Consider the following 12,116-nt stretch of genomic DNA (forward strand, 5'->3'; position numbering starts at 1 on the left):
TCAGTAAGTCACCACATCACACCATACTGTTCAGCACCCTCCCCTTCATCCACACCGTGACGGTTCTCAAACCTCAGTGCGTAGACGGGTTGTGGAGCTGGAGGCATGCAGGTTCCTGGTCCCTTCCCCAGAGATTCTGATTCTGTAAATGCAACTTGGAATCCAGCAATTCTCATTTTTGCCAAGCACCCCAAGGAACTCAAGTGGTTTATGGGAAACACAGGTATACAGATCAAAGTTTCTGCTTAGCAAGGAAACAGAACTTTGCTCTCTTCACTTTATTTCATGCTTCAGATAATGGAATCATTTTGGTTCTTCGAACTACTCAGTGTCTGATCTTCTTCCCCTTCACCTAAATCTCCCCTTTCCTCCTCCTAACTGGCAGACTCTTTGTCCTTCAAAGCCGGCTTAGGTTTAGGTGTCATCTCTAGAACCTTCCTTAACTCCCTGCTATCTGTCAGCCTCCCCATCCCGCCTACCTCTGAAGGTGCTCCTTCTGAAGGCACCACATCCGTCATGTCTGTCCCCTTCTAGACTGTGGCCTCCCCTAGGTCAGGCTCTGATCCCTCTCTCTACATCGCTGCCCAGCCATTTGTCAGGCACACAGCAGAAGCTCAAACAGCAGAGTCCCATTTAACTAGGGGCTGGGTGACGAGGGACAAGAGGGGAAAATGTAAGTCAAAACTACCCTGGAAGACCTCTTGTACTATCCAGAAAGTAACAGTTCACCTTCACAAATACACACAGGTGTTCAGGTATATACACAGCATATCTGTCATGTATCTGCCCTTACGTATCTGTTATAAGCTGAACTGTATCTCCACAAAATTCATATGCTGAAGTCCAGTCTCAACCTCCAGTACCTCAGAATGGAACTGCTTTTGGAGTTAAGATCTTTAGAGGTGATTAACTTAAAGCAAGGCCCTAATCCAGGATGACTGGTGTCCTTATGAGAAGAGGGAGAAACACCAGGAGTGTGTGAGCACAGGGGGAACCTTCAGAGGGCAAAGCAGCGAGCAGGCGGAGAGGCCTTCGGGGAAACCGAGTCCGACGCCTCCTTGAGCCTGGGCTTTTAGCCTCCAGAACTGGGAGAAAATCAGTCTCCTCCGGTTTGCCACACAGTCTGTGGTATTGTTATGGCGGCCCTAGCAAACTTAGACATCACCTTTACTTCATTAACAAACTTAGTGGACTTAGTGCTATATGCAGGGACTGTGCTAAGTGCCTCACAAATGTCTAAACATTTAAACACCTTCCCCCCAGCGCCAGTGAATCTCCAAGGGTGAGTGTCTCAATGGGTAGGAGGGGAGAAGAGGGGATCCCCTTCCCCTGGGGCGGGGCTGGGCATTCACAATATAACCGGGGGAAAAACCCCTAAGAGACATGTCTCTTTCCTCGGGTGACACTCATAGGTGGAATGGTGACGACTGAAAATAGTAAAAGGACAGCCATCTTTAACTCAGCAGTTACTGCACATAGGCAAATGCCAGCCCTAAGAATTCCTGCTTGTTTCACCCCCACGGCAACCTTAAGAATTAGGTAAGATTTCATTCCCTGTACGTTACCGGAGGAAACTGGGTTAAGAAGGGAGAATCAGAATCAGGCCCAGATCCGGCCCTCTCGCCACTCGGCACACTGCCTGGGAAGCGGACCCAGGAACTCGGCTGGGGGAGGGGAGATTCCAAATGCAAGACTGAGTTTGCTCTTGATGCAGATCAACGGGGAGCAGAAAGGTCAATTGTTTTAGAAGAAAAGGCAGCAGGGAACATCTAACAGCCTTAATAACAGCTCATGCAAAAACAATGGCTGTGGATGATTTAGCTCTTCCAATATGCCAGGCATTAAGCTTGGAACTTTGAACAGTTCTGAGAAGCAGATATTTTTATCTTTTCTTTTTATGGACATGGAAACTGAAGCCCAGGGAAGCTGGGAGACCTGCCCAAAGTTGAAGCAAGTGGCAGAACCGGAGTGGCAGGCCTGGGTAGCTCCAATCCTATGCCACCCAGCCCACCCCCTCTGCTTTGGCAGGTGTCTCAACAGCCTCTGCACCCAACCGCACAAATGGCCGTGAATGGACCAGGGTCTCCACACGCTGAGAAGGCAGCCTGCTTGCTATGTCACAGTCTTTACCAAGACTTATCCTAAAGAATAGTAAACAATATAGAGTATTAAATAATAAAGAGGAATGAATAATAAGTGGAGCAGCTCTTGCCCAAGAATGTTCCAAGGAGCCTTATTTTCCCAAGATGTCCACAGGAGAAGTGCTATGGTCAGAAGAGCTTGGAAGTGCTGCCTATTATCCCTCCACTGCCTGTGAGATTTGCAGTGCACGTCAGCAGATTCTGAAGGTACTTCGGCCAAAAAAAAAAATCTGTTTCCCTCACTTAAGCTAAACTTTCCCCAATCTGTCTGAACCACAGAACTGTTTTTCTGCCTGTGTCAGTGGCCATAGCTTAAAGACCTTTTTAGAGATATTGCAGTAGAGGACCAAAGAGGCAGAAAGAGAAGCAAGTGGGAGCCACTTTTGGATACAGTAGCTAATGTACAGACTTTTTTTTTCTTAAGAATTATCAAATTGTGAGGACTTCCCTGGCTGTCCAATGCTTAAGACTCCATGCTATCAATGCAGGGGGCCTGGGTTCGATACCTGGTCAGCTAACTAGATCTCACATGCCACGTGGCATGCCACAAAATAAAAAAGAAAATTTTAATATATAATAAAAGAATTAGTAAAGTAGTGGTTGTTTACATTTAGTTTGTTTAGAAAATAAACAGCGTAAAAAAAAATTGGAGGCAATAAAGCTGACAAGGGAAGGACAATTTGCATTCCCAAATCTCTTGGCTCATCCTAAGCCTTCTTGCTTCCATCCCAACCCCATTCTATTCTCCAGGTTTCCACCCACCCTCTCCTCTTGAGGCTGCTCTCCAGCTACACGCAAATGGACATAACCACAGCTTGCAATGCACCATGCCCCTTGTCCCCAGGTCTTACAATGTGGAAGCAGTGACAAGCATCAGACCCTCTGCCCACAGTTACCTCCTGCGCTGGCACATTCCAGAGAAACCATGAAGTTATCTGATAGAAGCATGTCTCTGCCTTTGGATTAGGCAGAAGAACTCTAAAGACATTATTCCCATGGTGGGGGAAAGATTGCCAACATTTCCTTTAAAATGTGAAGATTATGTACACACTGTTATATTTAAAATGGATAACCAAAAAGGACCTACAGTATAGCAAAGGGAACTGTGTTCAGTATTATGTAACAAAAGAATCTGAAAAGAATAGATAGATACATGTATATATGTAACTGAATCACTTTTCTGTACACCCGAAACTAACATTGTTAATCACCTACATTCAAACATGAAATAAAAAGCTAAGAAAAAAAAAAAAAAAACTGCTACCAAAAAAAAAGTCCAGATTATGAGTGCTGTATTTTTCTAACTCTCTTTTTGCTTATTTTCAGCTTCTGATTTTCCATAATAAATAGGAGCGCTGGCGTGGTGAAGGGGAGGAGAAGGAGGGGAAGAAAGAGGGAGGGGAGGGAGGAAGAGAGAGAAGGGAAGGAGGAGGGAAGAGGGAGCAGGAGAAGGAAGAGAAGGACACAAACATCCTCCGGAGAAGAAGCCTGCATGAGCTCACCTAATAAAATACACCAGTTTATCTCCCACACCATCAGCCCGAGCTGCGACCTGCCAAGTTGCAAGTCGACACTTCCCCAGTCCCGCCTTGAGCCAAGCAAAATCCCGCATGCGGCCGCATCGCCGCCCGCCCCTTACCCACTCGGAAGATCAGGTCGTCTTCGATGGGGTTCTCTTTTCGCTTCCCGGTGCTGTACATGCTGGCGGGCCTCTTGACAGCCTTCTGCTTCACATGGCCGCTGCCAGGGGACTTCACTCGCCGCTTCACGCCCTCGGTGGTGGGGGACACATCCGCCGAGCGGATCACCTTCAGCTTGAACGGGCTGCCGCGGATGTGCTGGTCGTAGAGCCGCAGCGACAGCGTGAAGTCGCCCTCCTTCTGCACGGTGTACAGGAACTCGTACGTGCCGTTCTTGTTGTCCAGGATCTCCCCATCGGCCACGCTGCCGTCGGGCGTGCTCAGCTCCGCCGTGAGGTAGGCGTTGCCCGTTTTGCACAGCTCGCCGTCTTTGTCCTTGGTTGTTATGGTAACAGACATGGGCTGCCCGATGATGGTCTGCCGCAGCCCCTCGCCCGTCGCCACCGTCTCGGAGGCGACGGCATTGGTGGTCAGAATCGTCCCGAGGTTGTGGATGGACTTCTTGAGCCCCTCGGTCTCCACGATGAAGTCCAGTTGGTCGTTTTCTCGCGGGTGCAGCGGGAAATCTTGGTCCGCCAGTTCATTGAGCTTCTCGCTCATTTGCTTCTTCACCAGCAGCACCTCCGTCTCCGTGCCGTGGTTCAGGGCCTGTGCCGTGAAGTTGCTGCAGCTCTTGATGCTCTCCTGCCCCTCGAGCAGGGTGTCCAGCTGTGACTGGAGGACCTGTGGGGAAAGCGAGCAGCTGAGCGCCGCCCACGGAGTGCCCCGGGGCGAGGTTCCGTTTAACCCAGTGAACCCGGCTGTAATGCTAAATCCTAAATTGCCTTCCCAGCCCCTTCTCTTTCCTGTCCTCCTCGCCTCATCTCTCCCACACACATATTTCTGGGATCATGTGTCTGGGGTGAGCTGAAACGTCACCCAGAGCGTGGCGACAGAGTGCTATGCCTGACATCTGAAGTATTCATTACTCAGTCTCTTTCCCTAATGTTCAAAGTTCTCCTGTCATCAGCTCAAGGAACAGAAACCAGACAAATGAAAGCGCCACATCTGAATATCAGAAGCTTTTATCCCTGGTTTTGTGATGGGACGTGCAGAGTTAAACAGAGGCTGCAGTCAGGGTTCACTCTGAAGTTGACTAACAGGTTGGTGTGGGTGAGAGAGTCATCAAGAGCCTATTAGACATTATAATTAAGGAAGGAAAACAATCCAGTTTAACCCTAAATCCTGAAAGTATTACTTTATATTCAACCTTGTCTTTTATGTAGTCAAGTTATAAAGTGGTACTTAAGGCCACAGAATCATAGTTTTGGTGAAAACAAGAAGGAAAACATAGCTGGAAACAGGAAAAAATATGCTGTTAAGTAAAAGCTGCTGCTGCTGCTGCTGCTGCTGCTGCTAAGTCGCTTCAGTCGTGTCCAACTCTGTGCGACCCCACAGACTGCAGCCCACCAGGCTCCCCCGTCCCTGGGATTCTCCAGGCAAGAACACTGAAGTGGGTTGCCATTTCCTTCTCCAGTGCATGAAAGTGAAAAGGGAAAGTGAAGTCGCTCAGTTGTGTCCAACTCTTAGCAACCCCATGGACTGCAGCCCACCAGGCTCCTCTGTCCGTGGGATTTTCCAGGCAAGAGTACTGGAGTGGGGCGCCATTGCCCTCTCCAAGTAAAAGCTACTCTTTACCAACAACAGGGACACTTAAGAACCCATTTGAGTCCCCTTGCTGCTGGTGGAACAGTAAGCTGGCGTCAGGGAGGCCCAGGACCAAGCCTCCTATGGGATGTCCTAAGAATGGCTGGAGTCTTACTTTGTGTTTGAGGCCATAGTTGACTTCCAGCTCCATGAGCAGCACACTCTTGCGCACGTTTAAAGTCTTCTGGAGTTCATCAAAGGTAGAATGGATGTCGTCCACAATACTGGCCTTCTGGTTGGTTAACTGATGGATGATTTCCGAGATGAACTGAAGAGCTGAATCTATTTCTGGGAGCCTGGAGGACAGTTGTCAGAGTTTGTTATTCTAGTAACATCCACAGGGAAATAGTAAAACAAAAACAAAACTATCCAAACACTATATTTTGTCAAGAAACATTTTCTATGCCTTTCATCATCTTTAAAAAGTAAAAACTGAAGAACAGAATCATAAGACATGCCATAATCACTGCCTTTGAGAAAAGAGATTTTGAAGATCCATGTCTTATTTCAATCTACCTCAGTCATTTATTTATAATAATTGATGGTACAAAACCTCAAAGCTCTCAGAACCCCTCGGCTTTTTCTCCCACTCTAAATCAGGCATACTCTACAGTGGACAAGCCCAAGGTCCCACTGTATAGCACAGACAGCTATATTCAAAATCCTATGGTACAGCAAAATGGAAAAGATTATTATGTATTACAGGATGTTTAACAGCATCCTTTCCTCTGCTCCTCCCTCACACACAGTTGTGACACCAAATTGTCTCCAGACATTGCCAGTGTCCCCTAGGGGATATCATGGCCCATGCCCAAGGACCACTGTTCTAAATAGACAGCTATATCTTCTTCCCCAATCACATGAAAAACTGACCCAAACTCAGAGTTTCCTGTGAACTTCTTGCAAGTTTCCAAATTCTTTCAATTAGTACAGAACAGCCACACTTTTCTCACTTCAACTATTGGTAAAGATTTATTTTCAGCTGGCTGTTTATTTCCTCCCTTTGATCTTTCTCATATCACACAGCTACCCTTGCCAAATAAAGAGCCTGGAGGCAAGGAAGCAGAAGGAAAACTGAGCAATCGCTGCTGAAGACCTTTTTGCTGGGCTCAAGCAGAGAGGAGCCAGTCACAGTTGGCATAATGGCCTGTAAGTGAGTCAAGAACAGTAGCTAAGAAAGGCTCTTCAGAAAGCCTGGTTTCAGGCACAAATTTCAGAGATCTGAGAGCATTTTCCTCGAGTATATTTTGTTCATTTAATCATACAAAGGTGCTTTACTTATAACAAGGGGACTGGAATTTTACCAAAGGGCAGGGGATCACCCTCATCACTCACTAGTTTATGACCACAGAGCTGTGTTCAAAGGAGAATTTACTTAGGTGACATGAACCTTCTATCCCACTGGGACATGAAACCCGGAGGCCGCAGGCGGCCGGCCGTGCGCGCAGAGGGGGTGTGCACACCTTCTGTTGGCGGCGTCCAGCTGCACCTGGAGCGAAGCCTTGTGCTGCTCCACCACGTCCTTGAGGGGGACGGTGGGGTGCTCCGCGTGCTCCCCCTCTGTGCACTCCCGACACATGGCGGTCTCACAGGACTGGCAGTAGAAGTCCATCACCTGCGGGCGACACAAGAGCGGCTCCCGTTCTCCGCCACAGACTGAGCGCTGACCAGGTGCTGGGTCTTCCCCAGCATGTGCGCAGTAATTCCCACAGCCTCTCCAGGATCCAGCATCACAGGAGAAAAGGAAAGATAAACTTTTGTGTGCCAGGTCTCAAACAGAGGTGGATGGGATTCCAGAGCAGCTGCTACAGGCACAAACTCAGCTGTACTTGGCCACTGCCCCAAGGCAGAACAGCGCAGTGCTGTGCTTCTCAGATATTTGAGTCTCAGGACTCCTTTGCACTCTTTATAAATGACTGAGAGCTCGAAATGCTTTTTGTTTATGTGAGTTATATCTACAGCTGCTTATATTAAAAGTGGAAACTGAGAAACATTCCAGATATTAATTCATCAAAAGCAAAACTAAGCCCCATTAAATGTGAATATAAATAATATGATTTATGAAAAGTATATTTTGCAAAATAGAAAATCCTGTGAGAAGAATGGCACTGCTTTCCATATTTGAAAATCTCTTCAGGGTCTGGCTTCACAAAAGACAGCTGGATTCTCGTATCTGTTTGTGTTCAGTCTGTCCTGAAAGCACTGCCATACAGCCTCTGGAAAATGCCACTGTATACTCTTGAGAGATTGGGAGTGAAAAAGGTAAACAATGCTTAGTATTATCATACAGTTGTGATCTTGTGGATCCCCTGAAGTGGTCTGGGGACCCATGAGAGTTCCTGGATGGCACCTTGAGAACTGCTGCTATTTGGGTAAGAGATGAGCAGGACAGAACACTTTCTGGCTCCATCACTTCCCATGACCTCACCGTGTCTCAATTTTCTCTCTGTCAAATGGAGACAATTGTGCAACCTACTAACCTATTTCACAGGGCTGCTATGAGGGTTCAGGGAGTAATTCACACAAAGAACTCATACGATGCCTGGCACTGACAAACAGTAAGTTCCTAAGCAGTGGCAGCGATGATAATGATGATGGTATCATTTGCTTACTTGAAAATAAAACCACTTTATCCTCATTAAAGATGAACTCTTGGTAATAATGTAACATAAAGCCCAAAAGTTTCTTTGTGAAAGCATTCCCCTTATTCTCTCAAGCTGGAAATAACTTTTTCCAATATTGAATTCCCAAAGCACTTTGAAGGGGGGGATTTTTTTCTTGAAGTATAACACATATAAAAAAAAATGGCATAAATCCTAACACAGATTGATTGATTTTTTCATAAAGTGAATGCACGCACTAAAGCAATTTTATTCATATCCCTTTTATGAAATATTTATAAGATTTTAAGTTACTGAGCACTGAAACAACTCAGAGCCTAGGTAATTCCTTATACGTAGTAGCTATAATAATACTGCTGAATGTGTGAACTGTATGCTGTTTATAAGAGATTCACTTTCGGTTGAAGGTAAAAAGATGGAAAAAGATATTCCATGAAAATAGTAACCAAGAGAGAGCTGGAGCGGCTATTCTAATATTAGACAAAATGGACTGTAAGACAAAAGTTGTTATAACAGACAGGAAGAAAGAAAGAAAGGAAAGAAAGTGAAGTTGCTCAGTCATGTCCGACTCTTTGCGACCCCATGGACACCAGGCTCCTCCGTCCGTGGGATTTTCTAGGCAAGAGTACTGGACTGGGTTGCCATTTCCTTCTCCAGGGGTATAACAGACAGAAAAGGACCATCAACTATACTTCAGTTAAATAAGGACATTAATAATGACAAAACGGTCAATCTGTCAAGAAGAGATGACAATTATTAACAAAACAAAAACTGATAGAACTGAAGGGGGAAATGGACAGTTCAATAATAATGGCTGAAGATTTCAATATTGAACTTTCAGTAATGATAGAACTATTAGATGGAAGATCAGTAAAGAAATAGAGAATTTGAAAAACATTATAAGCCAACTTGATCTAACATCTACATATAGAACATTCTGTTCAATAACAATGCATTTTTGCCATGTACACATGGAACATTTTCCACAATAAACCATATACAAAAGTCTCAATAAATTTAAAATGATTGAAATCATATAAAGTATCTTCTCTGGCTATAATGGAATGAAATTAGAAATCAGCAACAGAAGGAAATCTGGAAAATTAACAAATACGTGGAAATTAAATAACATACACTTAAATAATGAGTCAAAGAAAAATTACAAAGGAAATTAAAAAATAGCTTGAGATTTTTTTATTTAAAAATAACAACATGCCAAAATTTGAGAGACAGTACTCAGAGCAAATTTTATAGCGGTAAATGTCTACAATGAAAAAGAAGATCTCAAATCAATAAACCTAAGCTTCCACCTGAAGGAACTAGAAAAAGAAGAACTAAACCCAAAGCAAGCAGAAGAAAGGAAACAAAGATCAGAGTGGAGAATAGAAAACGAATCGCAAAATCAATGAAACCAGAAGTTGGTTCTTTGTAAAGATCAACAAAATTGACATAATACTATGGACTGCTGTAGGTCAACAGATTAAATAACCTAGATAAAATGGATAAATTCCTAGAAACACAGAATCTACTAAAACTAACCCCAAGAAGAAACAGAACATGTGAATAGACCTATAGTAAGTAAAGAGACGAATCAATATTCAAAAAACCTCCAACAAAGAAAAGTCCGGGCCAAGATGGCTTCACTGGTGATTTCTACCAGACATTTAAGAATAATTAACACCAATCCTCAAAGTCTTCAAAAAGTAGAAGAAAAGGGAACATTCATTCATTCTAATAGGCCGGTAATATACTGACATCAAAGCCAAAAACATCATGGAAAAAGAAAATTATAGACTAATATTGCCTATGAATATAGGTGTAAAAATCCTTTACAAAATACTAGTAAACTTAATCCAGCTGCATATTAAAAGGACTAAACACATGACCAAGTGGAATTTATTTCAGAAATGCAAGGGTGATCCACATACAGTAATCAATATATGTAATACACCATGGTAATAGGATGAAGGGAAGAAAACCCATATGATTATATTAGCAAATGCAAAAAAAAAGTATTGACAATACCAACATCCTTTCATGATAAAAAAAAAAACACACTTATCAAATTAGAAGGAAAAATCCTCAACTTGCAAATGGGAATTTACAAAAACCCACAGCTTCTTTAATGGTAATTCCCTAAGATCAGAAATAAGAAAAGGATGTCCACATTTGCCACTTCTTTTTTTTCTCACTTCTGTCACTTCTATAACAATGTACTGGAAATTTTAACCGGAGCATATAGGCAAGAAAAATAAATAAAATGCATCCAAATTGGAAAAGAAGTAAAAATTCCTCTTTTCAGAGATGACTTATATATGGAAAATCCCCAAGAATACACACATGCACACACATACATACAATATTAGATCTAACAAATTTATTCAGTAAAGTTTTAGGATACAAGATCAAACAAACAAAAAACAGCTGTATTTCTATCCACTAACAATGAAAAATCAAAAAATGAATTTAAGAAAATTCCATTATAATAGCATCCAAAAGAATATAAAATATTTAAAGAATAAATTTACCTAAGAAAATGTTAAGACTTATACACTGAGAACTACAGAATATTGTTGGAAAAAATTAAAGAATAATGGAAATAAATGGAAAAGATAACTTATGCTTATGCCTTGGAAGACTTAATATTGTTAAGAGCGCAGTATTCCCCAAACTGATCTACAAATTCAATGAAACAGCTATCAAAATTCTAACTTCTTTTTTCACAAAAGTGAACAAGCTGTTCCTAAACTAACAGAGAACTGCACTGGGACCCTGAATAGCCAAAACAATCTTAAAAAAGAGTTTGAAGAGCAAAATTGGAAGGCTCATATTTCTAAATTTTGAAACTATGAAGCTAACATAATTAAAATTGTATGTTACCAGCATAAAAACAGGCATATAGATCAATGGAATAGATTTGAGAGTTCAGAAGTAAAACAATACATTTATGGTCAATTGATTCTTGACAAGGATGCCAAGACCACTCAATGAGGGAAACAGTTTTTTCAAGAAATAATGTCAAAGCCACTGGGTATCTACATGTAAAAGAATGAAGCTGAAACCTTACTTCACTGCATATATAAAAATTAACTCAAAATAGATTAACAACCTAAATGTAAGGACTAAAACTATAAAAATCCTGGGAAAAAACCCATAGGGTTAAATCTTCATGACCTTGGACTTGGCAACAGATTCCTGGATATGAAACAAAAGCACAAGCCAAAATAAAAAAGATAAGTTGGACTTCAACAAATTAAAAATTTGTGTATCAAAGGGCAGTAACAGAAACATAAAAGGAACGGGGAAAATATTTCTTAGTTATACATCTGATACGGATGCAGTATCCAGAACATATTAAAAAAACCCTGTAACTCAAGAACCCAATTCAAAAATTGTCAAAGGAATTAAATAGACTTTTCTTCAAAGAGACTAAATGAAAGGCCAATTTTCACAGGAGAATACTTTCAACATCATTAGTCACTAAAAAATTGCAAATCAAAACCACAATGAGACATCACAGCACCTAGGAGGGCTAGACTCAAAAAATCAGATAATAACAAGTGTTGGTAAGAATATGGAAAATCAGAACTCTCATGCTTTGCTGTTGTTCAACTCTACCATATGACCCAGCAACCCATACGTGAATGTTTACAGCAGCTTTATTCATAACAGCTCAAAGTGGAAAGTGGAAACAACCCAAATATCCATCAACTCATGAACGGATAAATGAATTGTGGTAAATTATTTAGCCATAAAGAAATGAATGATGTTCTAATATTCACTACAGTATAGATGAACCTTGAAAACCTTATGCTAAATGACAGAAGCTGGACTCAAAAGGCCACATATTGCAGGACTGCATTTATATCAAATGTCCATAATAGATCCTTAGAGACAGAAAGCAGGTGACAGGTGCCAAGGGTTGGGGTGGGGGGAGGGGATGAAGAATGACTGCTTAACAGGTACACAGTTTCTTTGGAGGATATAATGAAAAACGTCTGGAATTAGATAGTAGTGATGTTTACACA

The 12,116-nt window shown here is 42.5% G+C and overlaps 1 protein-coding gene across 9 annotated transcripts in view; it reads right to left on the bottom strand.

Annotated features, from left to right (window-relative positions):
• Nucleotides 1-12,116, bottom strand: part of TRIM2 (tripartite motif containing 2) — a 186,734-nt gene that overhangs the window by 33,308 nt on the left and 141,310 nt on the right. For all 9 annotated transcript variants that reach the window (XM_070770109.1, XM_019977429.2, XM_019977428.2 and 6 more), the window contains 3 exons: nucleotides 6,931-7,082; nucleotides 5,583-5,763; nucleotides 3,781-4,504 (listed from right to left, as the gene is read on the bottom strand). In XM_070770109.1, coding sequence (XP_070626210.1) covers nucleotides 3,781-4,504; nucleotides 5,583-5,763; nucleotides 6,931-7,082 — 1,057 coding nt within the window. The remainder of the gene's footprint in view (nucleotides 1-3,780; nucleotides 4,505-5,582; nucleotides 5,764-6,930; nucleotides 7,083-12,116) is intronic.

This window comes from Bos indicus, chromosome 17 (assembly GCF_029378745.1).
Source record: "Bos indicus isolate NIAB-ARS_2022 breed Sahiwal x Tharparkar chromosome 17, NIAB-ARS_B.indTharparkar_mat_pri_1.0, whole genome shotgun sequence".
NCBI classification, from domain to species: domain Eukaryota; kingdom Metazoa; phylum Chordata; class Mammalia; order Artiodactyla; family Bovidae; genus Bos; species Bos indicus.